This window comes from Varroa destructor, unplaced genomic scaffold (assembly GCF_002443255.2).
Source record: "Varroa destructor unplaced genomic scaffold, Vdes_3.0 BEIS01000002.1, whole genome shotgun sequence".
NCBI classification, from domain to species: domain Eukaryota; kingdom Metazoa; phylum Arthropoda; class Arachnida; order Mesostigmata; family Varroidae; genus Varroa; species Varroa destructor.
The window spans coordinates 28921858-28948486 of NW_019211455.1; the positions used below are offsets into that span (position 1 = coordinate 28921858).

The 26629-nt window shown below is 41.2% G+C and overlaps 2 protein-coding genes across 6 annotated transcripts in view; both read left to right on the top strand.

Annotated features, from left to right (window-relative positions):
* Nucleotides 1–80: 80 nt before the first annotated feature.
* LOC111243699 (oxysterol-binding protein-related protein 2) lies at nt 81–19389 on the top strand. Of its 5 annotated transcripts, none has more exons than XM_022789653.2 (8): nt 81–545; nt 1110–1453; nt 2919–3044; nt 4112–4229; nt 13779–13998; nt 14359–14530; nt 15873–16089; nt 16455–19389. In XM_022789653.2, exons 2-8 carry the CDS (start codon nt 1226–1228, stop codon nt 16622–16624), a joined length of 1251 nt encoding a protein of 416 aa, XP_022645388.1. In that variant the 5' UTR covers nt 81–545; nt 1110–1225; the 3' UTR covers nt 16625–19389. The 5 variants fall into 5 exon arrangements, with proteins under 5 accessions (XP_022645388.1, XP_022645387.1, XP_086836275.1 ...); XM_022789652.2 differs by having other exon boundaries at nt 1117–1453; XM_086980149.1 differs by having other exon boundaries at nt 81–541; nt 1117–1453.
* A 3802-nt stretch (nt 19390–23191) lies between these two features.
* Nucleotides 23192–26629, top strand: part of LOC111243698 (uncharacterized) — a 15149-nt gene continuing 11711 nt past the window's right edge. Inside the window, exon 1 of the mRNA XM_022789649.2 lies at nt 23192–24064. Within this exon, the coding sequence (XP_022645384.1) occupies nt 24049–24064 (16 nt within the window). The 5' untranslated portion in view covers nt 23192–24048. The remainder of the gene's footprint in view (nt 24065–26629) is intronic.

The window sequence follows — 26629 nt, forward strand, 5'->3', positions numbered from 1 at the left end:
GTGTGCACGCCCTTGGAAAGGGCAACTGAGTCCTGCAAACGGCTCTCTCCGCAAATACTGATGCTTTCGGTGCCTCTCTCTCGACTTCACGCCCCCCTCCCCATATACGTGCCTCGTCGACTGCTTGTTTTGGGTTTGTGTTGCAGCTGCTGCTGCTACTGGTAGCTGTCTGTCGGAGGTAGAGAAGTAGTGGTGCGTCAAGCGGGGCGGCTTTCCGTGCATTGGCCCGTAAGTGGATCAGCTGCTCCAATGAAAGCAGGAACAAACCAACCTGCTTTCGTATGTGTATGAGCTCCAGACTTGATTGTTAGTTGTCCCTAGCCCTACCGAGACCATGAACGGTGAAGGCAGAATCTGGCGGTATGGTTTCAATACCGATTATACATGATCCGAGCCCATGCTGGCGGCTATCGCAGTCGCCTGGTCTCGCCGCGGAGCCAGCTGATCCTGGCAACGACAGGCATATTGGTGCTCGAACGATGATGAGCAGATGAGAAGGACGGAACGACAAGGCAATGCAGTTATCGGGGCCGATGTCGATGTAGGTAAGCAGATAGAACGCGCTCAGCCGCATTGCGAAAAAAAAACAACAACAGGAGAGGCAGAGAAAAAGCGACGGGCTTTTCACGTCTCGGGTGCCTGCCTAACAAATTTTATCAATCGTTGTTTTGTAAGAGAGCCTTGATAATATAGCATTTCTATATCATTCTTTGTGGTTAAGATGTGAGTGCATTGCTGTATATGAGACAGCTTGTTCTTCATCTAACTCCCTAGGAAAATAAATGCAAACGAGAAGTAAAGTTATTGATAGACTGATGACTTAGCACGGAACTTTAACAGCATAAAGTTTTTCCGCACGCATGTTGAAGGGGTACATGCATACGCGTATAATCCATTGTTGTTGAGCCTTAGGGTTTGCGGCACATTTACAGTAAAGAAGGAGAACTTCCGGTGTGAAAAGTTACGAGTGTATTAATACATAGCTGAGAATCACTCGCTACACATAATGGTGTCACTGATAAGCGAGATATTATCAAATTTGAAGTTCCTGTATCATTGTAGCGTGACATATAGTTCACTTAGGGAAGACATAAGCTGACTTTTTCAAGTTTACAGATACAAAGCAACAAGACGAGAGTGCACTTTGAAGAACGCCTGAGTGAGGCGTTAAACATTTACCCGGGTTCTACCCCCTAGCCTACAGCAGTAATTTAATGGTCTAGCGATGATGAGTTCACATCGAGACCGACTGCCGGTACCGGCTCCCCCACGTGGAGATATTAGCCCATGGTCGGTATTGAAGCAGTCCGTGGGCAAGGAGTTAACCCGAGTTACCATGCCTGTCGCCTTCAACGAGCCTCTGAGCTTTCTGCAGCGAATCACCGAAAACATGGAGTACTACCCGTTGCTCGTGCAAGCCGACAATAACGACGATCCCGTAACGCGGTTCGAGGTAAAATACCAACTTTCTTAAATTATGCACGTACTTATCTCAGTGAAGAAAATACAGTCAATACTATTAATTGTCGTCACGGCTATTCGTACATAACTGCCTTACGTGCAATATACGTAGATGAATATGGTATTGGAACTGTTTAATATTTTACGGTATGATTTGAGCTTGTACAGCTAGGTACGTAGATGTGCGCAGAGCTAAGTTAATATGTAGATGTCTCTTGTCACAGTTATGTAAAGTAAGATTTTGTTTCATTTTATAGTTGAGTGTCGAAAAATTTCAACTGGCTAAAGATACCTTTTAATAGAATGTTTGTTTGATTTCAAAATCGATCACCTGCCCCACTGCAGTGGTCTGGCCCCAAATCATATTTGCAAAAAACACGCGTTTTTGGATCTGGGGTGCTTATAGTATAATAAGAGTGACGTAAGTTCGAAAACGTATTGCATAGTAGAAGGTGCTTCATTCGAGAAATTCCATCCGAATTTAAGATGGATACCTGTTTTCCAAGCAAACATCTTCTTGGCTACTACGCAATATGTATATAAAAGCGTCTACTAGTATCTCTGTAATTGATCAGAAAAGCATTCAAGTACACTGAATAAACTTGACCCTCTCCGCCCTTCCCTTCTTCTATTCGAAACGATCTTATTGCAGTAGCAAATTAACTTTGCACTTACACGTCTGGACACGTGCCCAGTCATAACTTAATAGGAATGGCAAAATGCGCTGGTTGCCAGTTCCTCATGCTACCAAGCAAGTTACGTATTGATTCTCACATTCGTTCCTTGTCCGTAGTTCCACCGATCCTTTAATTGATTTCACCCTATTTATTCCCCCCTTTCCCTATTTCTTCCCCATCATCTGCGCACCAGTCTTACAGATGACCTACCTTCAGCCGATGGGGTCGTAATCCAGTGTCTAATTACATGCAAGATATCCCTTGTCCCGCACGAATTTCACATAGGCCAGGGTACAATGAAATATCGGTCACAAGCGGGCAGACGTGACAATCAGGCAAACCCAGAAAGGACATACGTTTTAGGGATACAAACGCTGACAGCCCTGAAGAAAGCGTATTGAAAGGCGCATATCACTATGACTAGGACCGTTTCAAAAGTGCTTCTCTTGGAAAATGTAACCTTGGTTTTGTGACGCTCATTACGCGTGTGGCGATGCGTAGTCCATCGTAGGGTTGTTAGGCCAGCGTCAGTTTTCCTTAGTACTGTCACATGTTTATGAAGGACTAAAGGTACCAGAAGGGAAAATTTGTTTGGAAAAGCGCCTTTTCAACAAAGACACCTGACAATATATGTTCAACTTGAAACGAAATCGTCTAAGACACCATCCATGCCACCAGGATGGGACAAATATGGTGAGCTTCTCTGTTATGCTCTGTGATTCGGGAATTGAACTGTCCAAAAAGACTATGTAAGACGACCTATATCTTTTCTTGTTTCAGCTGGTGACCGCATTTATAATCTCAAATCTGTCTTCCAACCTCGATCGTCTGAATAAGCCTTTCAATCCTCTACAGGGGGAAACATTTGAGCTGCAGCGCGATGACTACTCTGTTGTTTGTGAGCAGGTATTAACATGTCTATCCGTGCATTGTACATTTGAAAACGACACATTTACGCATCTGTACATATATCAAAAGATCACATCTCGTTTGGTAATAGGGGAGATTAGCTCTGGTACGCACGTTACAAGCCACAATTGGAAACACCCGCTTGTATTAAGACAAAGTTTACAAACGGTCTGTAGCTGAGTAGAAACCTCAACTTTATACAATCTTATCTTAGCTACTTTTATATATTTTGGCAACCTTGCCAAAAGTATATTCCAGTATACATTTGAAGGCCAGCCATGTTTATACTTTTTGCTGCCTTCAGTCAGTTTTATTGGCGTTCCTTATCCCAAAATTTTCGTTCTGCAATCATCCCTTCCCACGGTTTCTGGGTTTGGCTGCACGATGACAGGGAAGGGATTTGGCTGGAAGTGTCTAGGTGTGTACGTATGATTTCCACAGCTCAGCGTCTTGAATTTTTTCAAAATAAGTGACTCGTTCCAGTTTTTTCCAAATAGGCAGTAGATGTTATTGGCAGACGTAGTAAAAAGTTACCTATATATATATATACATACGAAGTTGTATAGTTAGGTGCCATTGAATTACTCTGACCTATATCTAACATATCAGCCTGTTCGATTTCGCGTTTGTTAAGACTTCGACAAACATAAAACAGACATTGCTCTATTACTCTTCCGGAGCATTTTGTACAACAGAAGTTATTCGTGTGTATTTCAAAGTATTCCATAGACCCACAGCTGTGGATAAACTTCTTCGTCAATTCTGGTTTCCTTAAAGAGAACTCCAACGCTTTTTCCAAGCACATAAAAATCACCAAGAATAAGTTCGTATTCTGAATGGAAATAAAAATATGATCCAATGGTTACTGTCATCAGCGGCCCGGAACACAATAAACGGTGGAAAATTTGCAGTAGTAGAGATGGATGATAGGCCAGCGGATTTAGCCTTAATCACCACTGTGTAGTACGCGCGGGCCTACAATTAATTACAGGTATGTTGAATGATTTTTCACGAGACATTTTGCGACTCTCATATACTGTCACAATAAAACGATGTGTATTCAGGTATCTCATCATCCTCCTGTCTCGGCGCTGCATGCAACGTCACCTCACATCATTTTCGAAGCAAACATCTGTCCCAAGCTACGTTTTTTGGGAACTCAGGTCACTATTAAACCTGAAGGTGAGCCACCTGAATCATCAAAACCCGAACTAAATTCGTCAACAATTATTGTTCGTGCCAACTTTTCGATTTGAAACAATCAGCTCTGTAGCCCGTAGCTTTCTATTTTGTTTGATATCCCTTAGTTGAATTAACTATTACATTATAAGCCAAAAAACGCCTGCAGATGCTATTGAAGTAAACTGAGAATTCGGTGCGGCATAGGGGGTGCCACGATGATGAACAACAGGAGATTTCAAATACATACGAAACGCCTCAGACCCTGACGACGTCGTTTAAGATGACCTATTTTCGCATCAAAAGCAACAATCACTTCAGACGTTTAATGGTCAATGTATTCGGGTTTATTTGTTCTGTTGTAAGTACGATCGTTAGATGAACTTTCGTTAAAAAAATGGAAACGAAAATCTTTTTTTTTTTTATATATATATATATATACACACACATTTATATACGTATAAGCCTGTGCAAATTCGGGGCATCATTAGGTGTCTGTAGTTGAAAGTTATCGTAGCCCAGGCTTCGGGGCCAACGTATTTAAAGCGTATCCAAATCAGAAAAAAAGCAATTTCCCATTATTTCCTAAAAAAAAATATTTCCACCTATCGGCGCATGTTGGTTGAGTTTTGTAATTTAGACGCTTTTTCAAAAGTTGAGATATAAAGATTGAAGACGATTTGTTTTCATCAGTATACCGTATACATAATGCAAGAGGCTACCGGTAACTTAATCATTCTTTCAAATATATGTAATCGATATAAACTTATCGCTCGTCATCCTGCGCTTCCGTCATTGATTCTGCAAAAACCCGTGATTTTCGATAGAATGTACCAGCTGCAGCAACGACTAATTACACTCTACTGTACATAGAAATGGGTCTCTTGAATTTGCGGTTGACTTTTTTTATGATGATTAACGTGCCGTAACTTAGATCGGCTTCCGCAGTAACGATTGACGACAAAAATGGATAGATCACTTTAATATGCAATAGAGCTAATTCCAAGTGGTCATGCTAATTGTGTGCCTTACCAATTTCTCTTCGGTACAATTTCGCTTCTGTTACGTAAGCTAGTCCGTAAGCCACAAGGGATCAAGGAGCTCAAAATCATGCAGCATGATATGCTTGTAAGCTACCCCATTCGGCGTACCTTTATTATGGTTGTTTTTACGTTTCGTGTTGCGGCCTGCTATTACCGTTAGACATCTCACTAGACGTCTGGTAGAGAATACCTATTTTGTTCTGACTCACCGTTTTTATTTTGACCAGAATGCTCTCATTTTTTACCTTTCCGTTTGGTCAAATTGGTCAAACAGCGTAGAACGTCCGGTGGTCCTCGATAGTGCTGCGAGATGCACAATTTTAACGTACACATAGTATAGCTCAATGAACTAGATACTGCCCAGAATGAAATACCAGACCTCAGAAATGTAATGTCTAATACGTACGTGTGGTAAATTCGAAATATGGCAAGCATGTAGATTATATATATATATATATATATATATATATATATATGCATCTACACAACAATAGATAACATGCAAAGTCTTTCCGTAGCAGTCAAACCAACATATGAAAACGAAACGCTTTCTCAATAATTTGATTGATTGGAGAAGGAGTAGTGCATAATGGCTTTTTGATGATGTTACAAAGTTTGTTCTGGAGAAGTTCAAAAAGCTTCAGCTAAACCTTATTCTATTAGTTTTTTGTAGGGCCGACGCACATAGCCAGCATTTCCGGAACCTCACTTGCAGGAAATCAGTTATCCGGCAAATATTTTAGCCGACGTTAAAAAAGGAAGCACTTCAAATGAGCATACGTATAGTTTTCTGGCAAAAGTTAACAAATGGGCTTTGAAGCTCAGTTACAAACACTAATAACATTGCACGACAAAATGGTGTCGAAGTGAAACGTCAGATCAGCAATATCGACCGACCACACGACCCGTACTGAAGATACCGTTTTTTTTTTCGTTTACTTCATTTTTTGTTACTGAAATGTACGCTTTTTCGGAAAATCTCTATAAATAAACGTATGACATAACGTTTGGGCACCAGTCGAGCGTCAACCCTTTCGCAATCAACGGGACCGTCAACGTTTCCTAGCTGAAAGCTATCTATATTTCAATAGGACCTTATCAAAGCAGCTGCCTCGGAAACATAAGGGCAAACATAGCATTTTTGATGCAGCGTTCAGATATTAGAAGAACTTCGATCTTACACTCATAGAATTCTATCGGAACCGACTCTTCCCGATTAAGTCACACGTTGTTCCGATTTTCGGTATTATGCCCTACAGGAAATGCTTACAGCGTACTGTAAACAAAAATAGTTCTGTCACAAGGCTACCTTTAGTAAGGACATACATGACGGAGATTTGATACTGCTTCAATGTTCAAAAGCTCAATACGTTTCGTATTCAGACGCAAGCGATATTAATAATAATAAAATTCAGTCATTTCAGCTCTATAAATAGTCGATCTAACTTCAAGGTAGACTACTATTGACGGATCTTGATTTGTAGAAACTCTACAATATTTAGATTAGTGATAAATACTTTTCTCTGCACCCCAAAGTACAGCGAGTGGCAGAATATGGAATATCCCAAAAACCACACTAGAAACACTGAAAAACACGAAAGACTGTGTAGTTGCTGCGCGTGGATGTGGCCAAATTGAGCTCCTGAAACGTCCTTAATTCGTGGCTTCGTTCTTTTGACACTGGATGTTGCCGCAAGATGGGTAACAGCATTTGTCTCAGTCGGTTGAAACGGTAAGCAGCTGACACCCCCTAGGTGAATATTTAAGGATTTTAAGCCAACCTATCACAGTCCTGTCAGACAGACACTTGCTTAGTGGATTGCTTCATAGACGATTTGCACATGAAGCTTTCTTTGAGGTTTATTCTGTTTCAGAAATACCTTGTGAGGATCATTTGGAATCGTAGCAATGTTTTGTGCAAGGCTACGCATGCACCGCACCGATTCACTCATCGCGAGCCTCAGCGACAAGTAATGGGCTATTTTTAACTGCAAGAAAGCTTGATTGTGTGCACAGGTCCTTCATCCCTTTTCATTTGTCAGCTCCTCTATGTCACCCATAAAGTGATCCTAAAATTGCATAATGGTACTGTGTACTAAAATAGAAAAGTATGTTGATTTATTAATTAATTAATTAATGTTTTGCCCAATTTGAGATACACTGGGTTAGCCTTCTTGATAATACAGCGGCCGCTTCAGGGATGGATATACGGATACTCTAGGTGGAAATTGTTTACTGCGTGATGTCGGCACTAAACCGTAAATAGACAATAACTCCACGAGGACGGTTGGTGGGACTTAACGGTATCGAAGTAATTATGCCATATGCACCGGACCCAACTTCAGAGAGTTCACTTTATCCTCAGTAGAGACCTGACTTTACCGTGTGCTGCATGGTTTACTGAACACAAGGAGTTATCGTACGCTTCTACATCTAGTGATCGAGCCATGTTATCATTTCGAATTAGGTCAGTGTTGAAATATCATATATCTTAGGTTGTCGATTCGCTTTTAGTATCTATCAACGTTGAGTGACTGGCTACATTAGCTACCTTTTTTATACTATCCTACGTTGTACACGTGTTAATGGTATTTTCAATATTAATCTACCCAAGAGTATCATATCTGTCAGGTTGACATATTTGACCAGTGACCAATATGTCGGCAGTCGGCCGTTATTTCCATAATTTCTCTTATAATAGATATATAATGTTGTGTATACCAGGCCTACAATTTGCACGTGACATGGCCAGTAAATGAATCAAGCTTTGATAGTTTATATGGTTTTCCATAGGAAAATCTAACCTCCAGAATGCGTCAAACGAGTAACTAACTTTGCCTTGGTAGCTTAGTGCTCTTTTGAGTAAATTCGTTCCCGAACCGCCTTTGGCGCAGAGTTGCGCTTCGTTTGCTTATAAGCGCACGAATGAATCGATCTTGAACGACAGTGGCCGGCTCTAGTGGGCATCTGTGTGTTGCGTTCTCAGCTATTGCTGCTACACATATTCGGGGTGAATTTTATTTTGTAAACATACGATAAATTAGTAAATTGTAAGCTTTCGACACAAGGTTAAGTGACTTCTGCCCATTTTTTGTCTCTTCCAAGATTTTACCGTACATTTATTGACTTCTGGTTTTGTCGCGCTCCAAGGCTTATCAGAGACGAGAGTTTACTTGCAAGCAAGCAAATCACTCAAGCATAGAGAACCGATGTGGGTATTGGCTGAGTTAGGAAGTCATGCAAAGCCTCGAATCTATTTTTAGTCAAAGGGAAATCGATCTTTCTCACAGCGAGAGAAGTGACGATAGGCCTTAAGGAGACAGGAGAATGCCATGCGGGGAACTTGTCGTATTGTTCAACACTAACGATAGGCTCACGTAACTCAGAGGGACGCCAGGATTCTAAAAACCGTGTAAGATCGTCGGTACGTGGACACAGGTGACCGAGCTAAAAGTGAGAAACCCATCATCACACCGCTCTATGTCCTGAAGAAACGTATTCGATGAAATATGTTGGGACTGCACATAGGCTAGATACTTTAAATGGAGACATACAGTTGTACATGTACATGCACAAAGGCTAATCAGTTCGCCCCTTACGTATACCGTATACGTTCGTACCCTGTGGAAGCTATGTTTAGCTGATAGGGTTTCTACCCAGAACTCAATTATCGAACCTAACTCTTCCGATTTTAGCGGCTCTCTCGTTTATTTCTAGACTAGTGAGCAGGGCCATGGTTGGCCTAAAGAGTCAGGCTCATCTATCAGTAGATCAGCTTGTAATACTGGTTTAATGAAGCCAATAACTTTAGAGATAATCACAAGGGCAGAAAAAATGTCGAATTCGTGATCTCGAGGTGAGAAATGAAAGCGATAGAAGGTTTGCACCGATGAATATACGCCATTATAAGATCGTACGTGTCCATAGCACTTCTCGAGTGAGTGCTAGCATTAATCATTTTATGCACGGTGCATAGTACTCATTCTCCTCGTAAACTGGTATGAGGGGCATGATATCGACGGGCACGTTATGGCTGATTAAACTCCTGATGTCCGTACGTATCGATTATATCTGTAAAGTAGACTGGAGTTAATGATGGCTAATCACACACGAGTAGCTTTTGAAATTCTCTTTATAGCTATGAGCTCTTTATTTTAAGTTTTCCGTCCGGTATCGCTGTTAGGCGTTCCCCTAGATGGGTGGTCCCTAACACGTAACCCAGTGTGTCTATGACCAGGTTCGCACCTGGACTACGACGTGTTATCAGGCAAATACGTTACTCACTAAGCTATGACGAGGACCTGTTTTTAGCTCGTTTAGCGGCGAACTATTGCGATGTAAACATTACGATCGTTGTACTGTTTACGTATAATATAGATGATAGATAATCCTTATCTATTATCTATATTGGCAAATTTAACGTGAAAATATTGTAATGAGATGAGGCTTGAATATCATTCGACTAAGATTTTTATGCTATAATGGACAGGCCGTAGTAACGAAATTACCCAAAAATGTTATGAAACCATGCTGCCTGTTTTTTTCTTACTGCACCTACTCTATCATAAATGGTTCCGCTTAAACAGATCTGAAAAGATTGGGCTATGTGGAGCAAGGATAATGTGGGCTATATATTAATTTAAAATTTTAATTTTGTAAAACTTTTCAGATGTACATGGGTCAAAACTTTGGTTTTTTTTTGTGACCAAGTCTCAAAAAGTAGGTCCATATAGTACAGCTAGGTATTTTTTCGTGTTTCATCGAACTTTTGTTAAATACGCAGACTGGAGACAAATTACGTTTTTATATTATATGACCTCTACAGGCTGGAATAAGGTGAGGTTTTTCAGCCATAGCATTCTTCATGTGTATACAAACGTCTGTCGTCGATGGTGTTTTTATAGAAAAATCGGAAAAACTAAGTAGTGTGTTAAGGTGCATTAAAGTGTTGTAGTTTTGCGCTCGTTACGCTAGACATATCGTATATAATTGTTCTTAGGTAAATTTTCACGACTCTATCGGCAAGACGCATCGTTCGGACGAAACAAAAGTACCTATAAGTGAATCACATTATAAATAATCGTGATATTAGGTCAGACTTTCGATGAATAGATAGCTTTGCGCCGGGATCATCTGTAACGACGATAGTCACACAAGTTTCAGCTGGATGAAGTTGGCTGTGGATAATTGTACTTAGATTGTTACTGTCCTTCCCATGTTCTCGAGTCAACGACAACTTAAAAACAAATGTGCCAGTACTCGGAAAATAATTTCGAATTGCGCAATAGAACGCAATATGGACCTGTGGTAAACAAATCACAATATTCGGCGTGCCTGGCCAGTAGACAATTCAAAACATCGGTCTTACTAGCCTCTGCCACAGCCTCATTTTAAACAAAAATTCGTTTTTTTTTTTGTGAGTGACTGACGTTTTCGCTCGAAACTATTGGTGGCCCACATAAATTATTAGTCCACCGCCATTAAATTTAGCACCCATTTCGCCATGTTTGTTTTCTTTTCACGGATAGCCCACAGGCTCATCCACTTAATCTAAATGTATTCTGCGTAATATAAGAGGCATTACTCATCCATTCAGGTTCATTGAAGCTTTGCTTTTTACCGACCACGGCGGCATCTTCGTATATCTATCGTCATCTATTGTCACTGTAGCCCAAGGCAATTATGCCTCTTCTTTCCACACATTGCTCTCCCGGGGCTTCTGCCAATTAAACGTAATAACGTCTACACACTGATATGCTTGCAACACGTGATGTGCTAGCTGTCTTTTTATCGAGGGCGCTTTTTGCTAATCCATCGGCCCCCGCTACTTTCGAAACCTTCACCATAGACCACAGCGAGCAGATTGTGTCCATGAGCCGGCTTTTGGAGAATGACCACGCCCGTGTTGATAAAGAAGCATCGTAGCGGCTCGCCTTAGTATGCACGTTCCCGTGCACGATTGGCGCCCATTTTGACCATTTCATCTCGATTTGAGGGCGCTATCAACGACCTAAGGAGAACTATTGTAATGTGAGCGGTATTTTGGATGACGTACCCAATATTTTCCGATCTGCCTTCATGTTTGCTATAGATCACTTCACATTTACTTTGCCAAGGGCTAGGCCCTTAAATAGTGCGAAGTTCTGAGGGAATACCTTAGCAAGATTATTCCTTGCAGAAACAGGCGCGTCGTCGACGAGCCAGCGATAAAAAAATTCGTTCCACGTTCTAACATTAACTAGTGTATTCGAACAGTTATTTCCTTCTCAGATAGCTCAGGAGACCGTGCTAGAACACCATTGATTCATGTTTGACGGGGATTTCAGTTTTCGAGCAGAACGAATATGTTGATGATACCTTTCAAGCATCGAAAACATCCACTCGGACGTTGCAATATCGGCCATTTTTTTAATTACCTCCTACTAAAAATGTTTGATATACAGCTGATTTTCTCACGCTTTTACTGTCGCATTTTGGGACAGATCGTGCGGATCACAGTCGCTTGTATTACAAATCTTGGTTCTAGTGAATATAGGAGGGCCATATTATTTTGACATTAAGCCGTCTTGCCTTATCCTAGCATAGCGATAAAAAAAAAAATAGCCGAATTTTCGCTTCTGGATATGGGGTTGCAACCATCCATTTGAATATTTTTATGCACCTTTTCTGTATTAGATGCTCAGCTAAAAATGGGCTATACTTAACTCACTGGTGCCCGCCAATAGGCTTACAAGACAGGGCCATACAGCAGGGATTTCACGACGCGAGAACGCTCCATCTAAAATACCTCGTATTCATGGTTGTTTCAGCGAGCTAAGCTGCAGAATTTGAAATGTTTATTTTATACGGCGTTTGTATGGAGCATAACTAAAATCGAATCCAGATCCGCACCAGACACGCCTTGTTCTAGGAGCCGGCCGTTTGATGCAATGCTTAACAGTGGTACCATTCGTCAAATCTGACGCATTTAAGCCTGACATAGATGAATTTTACCAAAATGAAGCACCCCAAGGACCATTCGATTGCCTATCTAGATGCTACGGCAAATATGCTGGAATATGACAACAAGTGGTTCCTAAAAAAACGTTACCTGAAGGAAATAGATGATTATTATAATCCTGCGTTAGCCACAGTGTAAAAAGTATAAAAATCGTCGTAAGTCCAAATCTTATTTATTTTATAATTTACCTACTTGCTGCATCATAGCTGCATTCGTAAACCCGACGACCGATACCCCACGCTGATCTTGTGGGCTATTTTTAGGAGCTCTATATAGACTCATCAAAAGCAAGCTCCAAAAATTGTTAAAATATAACACACTTCACTTCTTCTCAATCTCTAGATCTATAATATAGGTCTTTCTTTATAATTATATTTTGCTAATCGAATGTGATACTAGCTCAAGTAACCAAATCTATTTTGTACACCCTGGAAAGGAACTAGTTCACGTTGGTGGAAGGCAGGCAAATGAGGTAAGTGGCTGCAGCCCGTTTTATAAGAATCATCGAAACCATCTTACACACGCTCGTACAGCTGCTTCGGCAACGTGCATCTTAAGCTTCATGAAGCGATCGAATAGGACCGCTCTGTGATGTCCTATGAACACTTCACAGCACCGATGTTTTTCCAACATTGACTTCTGCTATACGCTTGATGCTATCGTTTCGTAAATGACTCGGAAACAATTTCGCACTTCAAAAGTTCCTGTTTACTGCATAGAGTTGGCATATGTTGCGCCCGGTACTTCAGTTTAGGCATTGCATCAAACGACCGGTCCTCACCCGATGTACTAGAGCTGTTAAAGTGTCACGTGAGCTGTATCGGAAATGATCTGCAAAAAGCAGGCTGTTGAACAAGTCAACGTATCGTCATCCAGTTGTCTATCACCTTTATCAAGCAGATGCGTAAAATGAATAAAAACAATGGGCAAGGGAGGATCAGTTGTCGAAATGCCTATAAGTCATATTCTCGTAAGCTTCGGAGATGGCAGGGTGATAATTTTATAGTTTTTGTAATGGAGCAATTGTAAATTAGTCAAGCGAACTTTAAAATGTTGAATTTCATGTCGAATCGATTGTAGCCAGCTGACAATCTAGCATTACGTTCCGCCGGGCACCGTCGTTGTACGAAAGCTCATCGAGCTACACTATCATGATCATGCCGGTCGTGCGTTGGTGACAGAAGAAAAATATACCTGATTATGCAATTATGAAGCAAGCTATAAAAAAAAAAAAAAGATTTCAAAAGAAGACCCTGATCTGTTCTAAAATATTATCTATGCATAGAACCATATGCAAATAGTTATTGCAGATAGTTTTAGGATGGAAAACGTGTGCTAAAGTGTGTGTTTCGTGGCATCGATACCGTCCCTTCGAGTGTTAAAACAAGACCAGTGTGCAATCGTTTCTCTACGTACTGCTAACCAGTAATTGTATTACGAGTACTGAAGTTGGATCAGTTAAGATATCGCTTTTCTTCATACTTTTTTGTACCTTTTCCATTGCTACAGGTAAAATGAGCTTGACCCTTCGACGGCATGATGAGACCTATACATGGGACCACGTCAGTTGTGTCATCCATAATATCCTTGTAGGCAAATTGTGGTTTGAGCAACAGGGCGAGATGCATATAGCGTGCACGCAGAGCCAACTTCGTGCGATTATAAAATTCAAACAGGCTGGTCCGGACATGCGCGACCTGCATCGGTTCGAAGGATATGTCACTGACGAGTATGTAGTCTAGCTCGCCTAGCTGATTTTATCATTTCCACTACATTATCAAATGTGACAAAATTGCTTTCCAACGATGTCTCTTTAACTTATGTCGGCCCTTCTAACGATCCCTCAACACATAGCAGACTTGCACCTCGTCAAGTGGTGTATGATAGGGATGTTAACAGCGAAAAGCCTTCACGAAGTACGATATTAGCATCTACGCCGGCCCTGCCAATGTCTGCTTTCTGTGAGTTTTCGTTAATTAAAGTCCGTCTGTGACGGCAAATTTGATTTTAACATTATTCTCTATAGAACATATTCTTGCTGAAATAATTTTGCTATACAGTTAAACTTTTGATGCTTGTCTGGATGTAGCGATGACCGAAAGATCCGGTGCATATACGGGAAATGGCCCGAAAGTGTGAAAGCATGCCCACATCACGACGTCGAGCACAGTCCACGGCGTACGCCTGAGGGTACTTCGAAAATGTACGCTAAACTCAACAGTTTTACAAGGTCGCTCACCGTTGGCGCGACACACAGCAAGGTAGTAAATTTCACATTATACATGATATCTACCGGGTGTCTGATAGGTAAAGAAGCGTCCTTTTTGAATAGCATCCTTCATGTCGGCCAATAATATAATCCGTATTGTTTTTTCGTCATAGAACGATCAAGGAAGTATAAATATAGAGTAGTGGACTGTTGCCTGAAACCGGACATTGGCCTGCTTTTAATGCTATGCATTCTATTCTAAATAAAGTGCCATGAGGTTGACCGGCTGCTGCTTATCGATGGAAGTCCTATCTGTTTTCTTCTTTACAGAGTTATTTATGTAAACATTTAATAGAAAAATGGAATATATGTCGTTATGCGGCTGCATCGTACGGCCACGGCCTACTTTTAACATGCCTATGAATAGCCAAACGCATTTGCGTCCTTCCCTTGCACATGTCCTTCACTGACATTGTTGCTTTTTTTTTGTTTTCAATCGAACCGATTTTGTTGCTGCACCCACATTATGCCGTTGAGGTAACCCTTATTATATGGTTGTAATTACCTCGTAGCGGTCCCCTTTTGCCCGGTTTGAGTAATCCAATTTTTTTTTTTTAATGATTTATTTGCTTTGCTTCGGTCATTCAAATGTCCTGCTTCAGAGCTGTTAAGTCGCTAATCCCAGGGATATAAATATTTTACGATTTCATCCCTCACAACCGTGTTTTAGTTATCCTGCTACTCTGTACTGATTGCTTTATTCCCCGCCCTTAAATATCTCGTCCTCTAATTGCGGGTAACAGGTTATCATGTCATAATCCGTTGCCCAGTAATAGGTCCCGTTACTTCGAGGTGAACTTCTATAAACGGTCGAATTTCTATGCAAAGGTTGGGTCACTTGGGGAGGCTAGCTTCGATATTTTCATTAACAACGAATAGCATATTAGTGGTTGAAAATGACAGAAATAATAATTGCCTATCGGTTTTTGAAAACCGCATGCAGTTCTTATGGGGCTTGAAAAATGAATCCCACCCAGAAACCCATCTCTTAGCCCGTCAGCATTAGAATACACGAACAAACGTTTCTTAAGAGTTGGCAATTTTTGGCCGATTTTGGACAAACATCTCGTTTTTGCTATACTACTTCCTTATTGACGTTAAGCTACACGCAAACATCATCAAAGCTACTTGTGAAATGTTTATAATTTTCCTTATCATCATATCCTACGCATGGTTCCAAATTATAATATTTCACTATCAGCTTGCCGTCCAGTTACACCTAATCTTTGTGCATGTTAAATGCTATTGGTATCCATGTCGAAAGTTCTGGCGCCCAAAAATGTCAGCTCGGACAAACAATTACTTTTAAAATTTAAACCATATAACTACTTCAGGATTTGACAGCCGAAGAAGATAGCTTGTCGTATCCGAATTCGCGTGTTGTCTGGGAATCGCAGACAAAGCCACCGCATTCAAAAGAGTACTACCATTTTACACTGTTCGCAATGTCATTGAATGAGCTTCCCGATAAGGAGGAAGACCGTCGGAAGCTGCCTCGGACCGATTGTCGTTTCAGGCCCGATATACGTAAATTGGAAGAAGGCGACTTAGGCAAGTACTGCGATAAGCTTAATTAGATTTTACCGAAAGGGCTTCGTGCTTAGCCCTTGTAGTTTGATTTGAACATTTCGATGTTGTACAGCACTTGCTACATATGTGTACACAGAACACAAAAATTGGACCAGGGCATTCTCTATGCGAAAAAAATAGAACACGGTGTAAGAGGAGTCGGGAGTTTTTTTCTTTAGAAGATATTTGTGAAGTTTGTTAGTGATATCGAATTCGGTAGTACTCTCTATCTGGCCGATGTGGCTCCTCTCAAACCCTGTGCTAGCTTGATTAGCAATGACTAATAATGGTCTAGCCCACAACAAAATTTGTACGCTGGTTTAATGCTTGTCCTTGAACTTGAACAGATGGAGCTGCAGAGGAAAAGATCCGCCTAGAGGAGCTTCAGCGTGAGCGTCAGAAGGCTGTGAAGAAGTCATGGAGTCCCTTATGGTTTCGAGACAACGCCGATGGCTCATGGACATTCACTGGAGACTACTGGAAACGAGATTTTGCCGCCGTTCCAGATATCTTCTAGATCAAAATTGTGCTGTGTGTGCAAGGCATTTTAATCTACATGTACACGGGTAACGCTATTTTTGTGCTCCTAAGTTACGGCCATTACGATAGCCGTGCTTACTATACAATTTATGTGGCTAAACAAGTTACTTAAAGAGAAACTTTCAAACAATCAAGTGTGCGTCCTCCATCATCAGCTGTAGTAGAGTTAGCTGTTGACGACGACGACGATACGTGCAATTTCGACTTTCGTACAAATTGATTAACCTATGATAATAACGAAGGTTATCACCGGGATGACACAACCACCGTAGGAAATATTGTCTCTGCTTCCATAAACATAGACAGCAGCAGTAATGAGCGTTTAATGCGTCACATAATATTATCCGATTGATCGAAGACGTAATTTATCTAGGGGCATGCTGCTTCGTCATCGGAGAGCCAGAGATCAGAGTCCAAGTGGACAGACCGAAGATCTCTAAACACAATTTGATGCAGATGATTAGTACGGGCCGTGCGCCGCAAGACATCTTCTATCATGGTAGAAAATTTACCTTATTCAGAAAAATACAATAAGAAAAGAGCGAGCGTTAATGCGGCGACGTAAGAGCAAAGGTAGCCAGTGCAATGTTCAACCTAAAAATCTGAAATCGCTAACGAAACAGATGTTGGAACCTTGGAACCTACCTTTATAGAAGGGCTCTTAACACCCAATCTTGATTGAGAGGTTTTAAGAGCTCGTCGTCTCGTTCATTCATTTCGTTCGTCAAATTTACAGCTATCAAAGGATTGTGATGAAGGCACAAGAAAACATTTATATATTCCATAATCATCATCATCATCATATATCCCCAATGGACAACTTTTTCTTCCACGTTTTAGGCGATCTGGTTAGATTTTACAAAATCTAAGATAATGTCTGTTTATCTAGGTCTGATAAAATGCTTTCATTGCTGTCATCACGTACTAAGATGTGACGCGTTGTTTTCAGGTTAGGTAACAACAGAAATTAAATCAAAGATACCTAAAATCGACCTCTGTCGTTCGTTCGCGCAAGCGTTTTTGTGCTCTTATTTCATTTGCCCATAAAAAACATTGTCGATTTTATTTCTGGTTGAGTTTACCAGCTGTACGCACTCCGTAACTACTACTAGGCCATGTTGCAAGCGTGCAGGACGTATCACAGCCCAAAAACCGGATTTAGGTAACCACAATTGTAAGATACGCTTTTCTTTTGTCAGATCTGTTGTCACTAATAAGCATTTGGCCATCTAAAGCAAAAGCCTAGATCTGCTATTATTATGTACAGTTTCCTTCTTCTGGCTTTACTAACCCTCTTTGAACGAACAAATGACTCCGTATTAAGCGCAGAAACAAACGTCGCCGCCTTAACGCTTCCCTCTTTCGGCAGATAAGAACAAGCACTCGATCAATAGAGTAGGCCATTCTTGTCTACACCGCAACGTCACCTACGTCTGACGCCAAACATCGGTGTCATACGAGTCCGCAAGGACGAAAACACACCTCAATGGATTCACTGATGACAGACATACGTATAGCTATAACTATCGCAACACGAGCTACTACGCAGAGAATCTATTACGCTATATCAATATTTGGAAGGATAAAAATGTCTACTAAAAAACAGTATAGTTGACAAGATGCTTGCTATACGTAAAGATGGATGTTTAATGTTGAGCATGATACTATGGTATGATAAATATTGATCGTCGGTCGAGTGTCTGACCTTATTGAGCAGTGTGATGCATGGCACCACCAAGACCACGACAACGATTGTGAGGACACTTCGGCGCTATTGAATAGGTTGCCCTCTACTAGGTTTCTTCTACTAGGTTTGTCAAACGCGCACACAAATTATATATATATATATATACAACAGAAACATGGAATGGATGAAAAAGGAGACTTCTGATCAGTGTTGTCGCTCTAGTTATAATGACAATACCGCGTCGAACAAGGGCAGGTGTTGACTAGGTGAAGACAACGTTATTCTATTGTATACTTATAGACGCAGGCGCACGATGAATAAAAAACGTATAGCCGTTTACCTTCATCGATTAGGTAGGCTAGAAGAAAGCAAATGGCATCCAAAATGGCATGCAAAATCATCCATAGATTTACACGTTATCTATACGACCTATTTGTCAGTCGCTAACAACAATATCGGCTAATATAATTGTAAAACAGGTACCAAGAGAGTGACAGCAGACTGACTGTGACGATCGTTTAATAACATGGCTTTTGATAGCGAGCAAACAATCAGAGATAGGCTGAAGCCAGTGTATGTCTCCTGCCACATAAAAACCAAGTTGGTCATGGGGTTTAGTCGTACCAGTAGTTTGAAAACGAGCTTGGTAAAAAAAGAAAAAAAAAAAAAAAAACGACATTCAACTTACATCATGTCGTCTGCGTTACGCGCTATGCTGCGACGACAAGCGGGAAAGCGTCCATCCAGACTCTGCAGTATTGCCAGGAAGACAAATCTTCACCGTGTGAAGACTAATTTAAAAGCACGGTTTTTTTTTTGTGTTTGGTCAAAGCTATACCTATGATATTCTAAAATGGAAACAACAGTATTGCCAATTCGACAAAGGTGAACCCAATAGTTCCTTGCGGCTCTATAATCTAATATATATACGCGCATGATCCTTAGGGGACGATTAGAACTATAATAATTATTTATGAATAACATTACCTTATTCTAATAATACCCGAACAAAGGAGCATGTACAATCAAATATAATAGCAATATTAATATGTAAATGTTTTCTGTCTTCATTTGCATAGAATATCTTGACAATATTGCTGGCGCAAAAAACGGCCCGGGGTCTTGCATCCTTGTACGATTAATTAGCTCCTCCCTTATTCAGACACATTGATTTGGCCTGGCCTAAAAATTTAAGCAAAATTCACGGTTCCTTTTGGGACGTTTGTGTTTCACTACTCCAAATAGTAGTTACTCATTCTACTATGTGTTTAATATTCTAGCTAAATAAGTAGGCTACAGGGGCAGCCCTAGAACGAAACGATTGTTACTGTGTTATTACGATTACGTTTTCTGCTAAACGCTTCTGCTCGTGAGAGGCACAGACGTCATAAAGAATTAGTTAAATTCATATTAATCTGATTATATACCCTCGGACAATCGATTATCACAGCGCACTATCTTTGCGATCATCGTTTTAATATTGACTGCCGCACAGGTAGGTATGTGCAGAGGTATCTATCAACAACCAATTATAAACTTAATGAAAACCGATTCGTCATAATCTTACGTTATAGAAAGGGTCTATAATTTTGTCCAAATGCCTCTGCTTTCACCTCAGTTACCTCAGCTACCTTGCGATAATAATAATAAAATAACTCGTGTCGCAGCAGTCGCGAGAGGCAGTCGAAGGTGTCGCTACGTCCTGCTCGAGCGTATTTTGATAGCAAAATAACAACATAAAGAGGACGCCGACGAGATAGCGAACTACGTTCTGGACCAACCAGACAAATTATCTCGCTACTGATTGAAACTTCCGAACCATTTTACGAGAATCGCACAGCAAATGGCCACCGTTTTCGCGGAAGAAAACGCATGCGTCAAGCCTATTCTATGAAGATATAAACTACTAGCAGACAACTGCTGGCCGTTGTAGTCGACTGGCACCAGCCATTTACGATGTTTGTGTGACGGCAGTGTCGCTAGCGTCACGGCGGAGGCGAACCGCTAATCCGAGGTGGCTCCGGAAGCCACCTGTTTTTTTTTGATCCCTCACAAACGCTTTACGCTGCACGTTATGTAATATGCCCTGTAATCATCTATCAGCTGGCTATACGTCTGTCAGCGCCTACTATTCTAAACAGTACTGCCTATGAACTTCCATAATTAAGAGTGAAGCTGTTTTGTCTAATAACAAAGACAAGGCGACTCGCGGCAAGAAGACCCGCCGAACACACACGGTGGCTGTCTTACCGATCTTCCAGCTCTGTCCCCCAGCTTTCCATTGTTAGGGACTGTAGCTCGTGTGCATAGCTGTAGCTATGTGTTACCGCTAGCGGCATTTTGGCGGGCGCTTCGTCTGGACACGTTTTGGTCGTCCCATAGAAAGCGGTGTGGTCAAGCACCAACGGGGTGACTCCTACCGTGGGATTGATATTTATTTGGAATTTATTGCCTCTTAACTGCCCTGTTAATGAAAGTGGGTCTGCGGCTAAATCCTGATTCCATTTGAACAGTGACGGGTCGCCTTCGCGATACCACCTGCTCTTACAGCCGCCGGAAACATGTCTTATGTCTTCCGTTGTAACGACACGAGTGAACTTAATAGATTAATATAATATTGTCTGTATATACCTTTGCTAGCAGGCGAGCAAGGAATAAAGAGGAGGAGCCAGTAGCAAACGACCGCATGAGGGAACGACGCAGAGGAGAAGATATGATCCAGTAAAAACGCCAGACAGAGAGCAGATACGGAAGAGATTGAGATTGAAGGCCAATGCCTATTCTGTTTGATTAAGCAGAATACTAAGATTCTTTAAGAGAATAGTAACGTACCAGTTCGATGTTAAACATTTTATGTTCTATATTAAACATAAGGTCTAATTTTATGTATCAAAGATATTGGAATTGTAGAACAATCGGGGAATTTTTATGATTAGTTATATTTACGAAGTTCAATAAAAATACGTTGTATATTAGACATAGGTGACAACTTTTCACGGAGTGTGTAACTTGTGTGTTAGTTTGTAGAGAGCTGGTATATACTCAATATATATAGTTAGAAAAACAGGATATTCCTCGGTGTTTTGTAGACAATCCTGCACGTAATGTAGCAACGTAAAAAGTGAAGTAGGATCCATCTTGAATGGGTATAAGTATACGTGACAGTTGGAAACTGATTGTACGATATTCAAATAAATACATAATTATCCATATCTACGGATCCTATTGAACATTTGAGGGGGAACCATGCTCAAGGATCCAGCTCCCCGTGCGCTATGCATAGAACGTTATGAGTTCAGCTTTTGCAATAGCTTTTGGAACAATAAGGCACTGACTTTCACGTATAAATTGGTTTAAATTCAAGCAATTGTTTAGTGAAGCTGGCCTTGTTCCGCAACTGGCCAAGGCCTCCAATGTTTTCACGTTCTAAGGGTGGGGCGATTACGCACAAAATCATTGTCTAGGAACAAGTACAAAAGACAAAAATGCCTCTCTACATTGTCAGTCATGTTCCTAGAAGAACCATAATAAAAATAAACATTATCGGGCAATTCTTCATAGTGCAGGTAATAAAATAGAACTACCCGAATATAAGCCCAGACAAGCGCCAAACTATATCTTATGCAACCATAGTAATCTAATAAGATGTGGATTAGTAGTCTTAACGTAGGAAAGACCGACACAGGAACCCATAGACGGATTAGGACTTTCTATTTTGTATCGTGTGCATGGGAACTTGATTAATTATTAAGTAGCTTAGAAGCTTTTAGTATATCTTGTCTATAATTCTTATAAAGTTATTATGAAACATACAATTTGCCAAAGCTATTCAAAAGGCTAAATCTCTAAAAGTTTATTGTATTGCATGAATTATTAGTTAAAGTTAGGTTATTATTAATTAGTGTGTTGCAAGCTAACACATACAAATGCTACAAGCCGCGTAGTTTTCCATAATCTCAGTTAAACTACTCTTCTAACCCTAGCGTCGAAGGTACTTTATGTACCTATTCAAAACAGGCCCACGAGCTCGGCAAGAGCAGCGCAGGGTCTGTATTAAAATCGCTTTGTTAGCGGGCTGCACAAAGCTGTTCAGGGGCGTTTCTTTAGTTACTGTTTGTATTGTTCGCACGAGATAAATAAACAGAATATTTCATTCCGATATAGTTAAATATAAATAATTACATAAACGTGTAGAAAAACCTAGTTTGAATATCCCTGACGCTATACAATACCTGCTTCACTCCATTTGTTTGGGTGCTATTGTCCAAGATCGTTATTTTTACAGCATATATATATATATATATATATATATATATATATATTACAATGGAAAACTGCAACACTATATAGAAAGCGACAAGCAAATTAGCCTTCTTTGAGATTAACTTATGCCTATGAATTCCGCATAGCGCCGTCCTATTTTTGGGTAAAAGATCGTGGTTCATCCCATCACCAGTGAAGTGCGGTAAGTTCCTACATAATCGATGTCATGACGATAATGGTGCCACCCCACGATGTCATGCGACAATCAGTATTGCAAATTATTCGTGCTTCATAGAAATGCCCCAGCGAACCCTTGTCTGTTCTGTCGTTACAAATGACCATACATCACAAATGTGCATTGCGAGGACTTAGCTCATCACCCAACCTAGGCAAGTTACGAAGCGCCGGCTTACTGCTTGACACCTTCCGCTCCACCATTATCACAAGAAGCGCTGTATGATCACTCTTCTGAAGACAGTCGCTGATGCTGCTCCTGATGACGATTATACTAGCTTGGCTGTTCGCGATATCTTCTTCATACGGGCGCTTGGGCAGCGACACTCCCTCTACGACTGCTACCCCCTTAGCGTCTGCCTTAGTGTCGTTCTTGCCGGCAAGCTAATATGCCGTTCTGCACAATAAATGTATGGTGATGATAATATTAATAACAATGATGGTGATGCTCATGATGCTGGTGACGGTGATGCTGGTGAAAGTAAGGGCTGAGCTGAGCTGAGCGGTCGAGCTCACTGATGCCACGTTACCGGCTGCGTCTGCATCCATAAACAGTCGTTGGCATCACGGAGACGGTATCGTCTTTATGGCGTTGTAGCGTAATAGTTTGGGGCAATAGTGACAACAACAATGGCTGCAGCAACAGTGCAACGTTGGCTTGTGGTAGCTCTATTTAGTATAGGTGAAAGCATATTCTTCCATCAACGGCCCCCAATAGCACCCATGCTGTCATGTGCCGCTGCAACTGTAGTGGTACTGCGTCTACGGCAGCTGCTTCTGCTCTGGCGTTGTTGTTGTTGTTGGCGTCCATTCTTCAGATGAAGTGAGTTCTCTTTTATCGAAGACGGATCTTGACAATGGCTGAAGCGAAACGCACCACTCCCGGTGCAATGCGCTATCGACAGCGATAGCGGACCTCGGTGGAGAGTAGGTATTTCGCTTGGCAGCAGAACGAAGGCAGGAAGGAAGGAAAGAAAGAAAGAGCTTGCAGTTGGTTTTCGGATGAAGAACAATCGTTAGCAAGAGCATAGTTTGTGCTATGTTACTGTTTTGAACGTTTATGAGCATCTCTTCTCTGCGTCAAGTGGATATTTATGTGGTTACAATATGCAGCGAAGACCCTCGACGAAGTGTTGAGTTACGACAACCTAGGTGTCAGCGCGCGATGACGACGCAGCCGTGAAGATCAAATCTAAAAAGAAAGGTGACCAAAAAACATGCGTCTAGTGGACGGTGAGTGTGGGTTGTGCCCCAGCCCAGTACCGAATGCCATCTATCTATATCTTCGACAAACGGTGGTCTATATGGGTACACTATAGGCTAAATCAAACTGCGATATGTACGCTACGTGCAGGATATTGAACGATGTTGCACTTCTACTTTTATAAGTACCTGATAAGTTTGCTAACGTAGTTTGATAGTAACGATAGATGGACACTGACGAAGCTGTCTTGTGAACTGGTGATCCGATACGAAGCAAGACGAAAAAAAAAAAAAAAATACCAACATCCTCAGCTACTTTTTTTGTGGGATGAGTATTTTAATGAATCCGAACAGAGTTGGTTTGAGGGTTGTAATTAGAAGACCAATCAAGGGGGCCAAGTATACGATGAAGTAGATGTTTAGCTCGGCGAAACTACATTAAATGCCGGAGATTCACTATTTATTTTATTTAGTTGGAGTCCAATTGAAAAAACAAGCAGTTGCTAAGAGGGTAAAAGGTCGAAGTGACATCTGGCATAGATGGTCACTGGAGTTAGTCGATGCTGGCGATTATTAGCTGTCAAAAATAATAAACTCCCGCTGACTCAAATACCTATCGGCAAGATAGAAAGTTTTCACTTGTAACCCTATTTTACTCAGTGCGATGGGGTGGCGAGGAGAACGAGCAGGACAATATTTGTAGCATCAAATCAGGCTATTGGTTATAGAGAGACAGGTCTAGTTTGTCACTCCGTCTACTAGTAGCTGATAATCCAGGTATTCACACCTGTTTCAAGAGCGATACGTGCTACCAGACTTATGGTAGGATGCGCGATCACTAGCTCATAGCAGTGTTTGAGTCAAACAGCATTTACTTCGAGGCACTTTTCGTCGTTCATTCCTCCAGGACGTTCGCCAAGCAGGGAGTTACATCTAGCCGCTTAAACCGGAGCGCATATCTATCTAAGTGATGTTTCAAACAAGCAAAACGGCTCGACAGACATCAACGATATCTTTACTAAAACACAGTACAGCCCACAAGCTTATATAATTGATACAAAGATATAACATAAGCAATACAACAAAAATGTTGATTTACTTACTGTATTGCAATTTGCGACGCTGAAATCCTTGCAAAAATTACGACAAAAAAAAATATTACATTACACGAAACATTTTTAGGCCGTAGTTATGGTATTATTATAAAAGTGGCCACAATGGTCAGCTGCAGAAAACGTGTTTACGTCTTTTTACGGAACTACTCAGCTTACGCCCCATTTATACGCTTCAGAATTTCGCTCACATTTACTTTCGCTGAGTGACTGAGTCTCCCATGGGAAAACTTTACATTGGGGGGTAAACAACAAGCACGAACATGTCTACTGGATTCCTTTAGCAACAAAGCGAATCTAGAACGTAATGGTACGGCGCTTACAGCGTCTGAGGACGGCGATAAGCGGGAGGAAAATCCCCTACAAAATGCTACCTTTTGGCATCTTAAAAGTGAGAGCTGAGACGCACGCCGTATATTACATCCAGCGTTCGAAATAGAGAAATCATATACAGAGAATCCTGCCTTTGAAGTATCGTTCCGGATGGTAAATCTGGGCCGTATTCTCAAATAGCCACCTTCGCCGCCTACGCATAACAAAGGCACCAATTTTTTTGAGGCTGTTTAGTAACCCAATGACAGATAGCATAGCTTAACTGAGTTCTATTGACCTGTGAAAGAAAATCCTTTTCGAGCAAGATCTAACGAGGCAGATGCTAGCTACCTGGGTCTGGCCCAAATAGACCTAGCCCAACATAAAGTGATTATTGATTAAGCTAGCTGAATCGGTGGTGGCAAGCAAGCTCGGAAATCAGCTAAGGATGAAAAAGCCCCTGTTTGTGCAGTTTTGATTTCGTAGCTGAGTACCTGTAAACCGTGTTTCAAACACTTGACGCTGTCGACTAGTTTTCGTTGTCAATGAGTGTGTTAGAGCCATGACTCGTATCTTCCGACGTAGCTCGGCAAGACTAACAGACAACCTATCGTACTTCGCCTTAGGAACACACCAGCTTGTCATTCGAGTGAACAGTATAAATGTTCCCTACAAACATTGTTAAACGCTCTTGATTTCCCAACGAACAGTGTTTAGTTGCTTGGATAGAATTTTTTTCACCAATGGGCAACTCTGATAGCATAGAGCGTGGTTTTCGGTTGAAATGTCGAAAGTTCGTAGGGAAGAGTCTCATATAGGAATCTAATGTTTGGGACTCGAATGATTTGTTTCGACCAGCTCGTCGAATTTGGTGCTGATACGGCGTAATACAAGTAAACCTGACAAGATGTTCAATCGTTTCACTTCCGCTAGACGGAGCCATTCAAACGATGGAAAATGGTCGATAACCTCACCTTGATTCAAGAGTAAGACAGTTGCAGTACGTATTTAGAAACTATAGTTTCTCCATTGTTGAAACACGGTTTAATAATGGCAAAGCTCGAAACCAAGCCCTCTAGGCTGCTATAGATTCCTTTCAAGGCTACAAAAACGCTCATAATGTTAAACCCAGGGCAAAAACAACGTTTACTGATGCTTTTCTTAAATATAT

What these genes read in the sequence shown, in the direction of transcription:
- LOC111243699 (XM_022789653.2), top strand. Translation starts at nt 1,226, where the DNA reads ATGATGAGTTCACATCGAGACCGACTGCCGGTACCGGCTCCCCCACGT. An exon ending in ATCCCGTAACGCGGTTCGAG is followed by an intron (nt 1,454 to 2,918) that starts GTAAAATACCAA and finishes TTCTTGTTTCAG; the next exon opens with CTGGTGACCGCATTTATAAT. An exon ending in ATTGGAAGAAGGCGACTTAG is followed by an intron (nt 16,090 to 16,454) that starts GCAAGTACTGCG and finishes GAACTTGAACAG; the next exon opens with ATGGAGCTGCAGAGGAAAAG.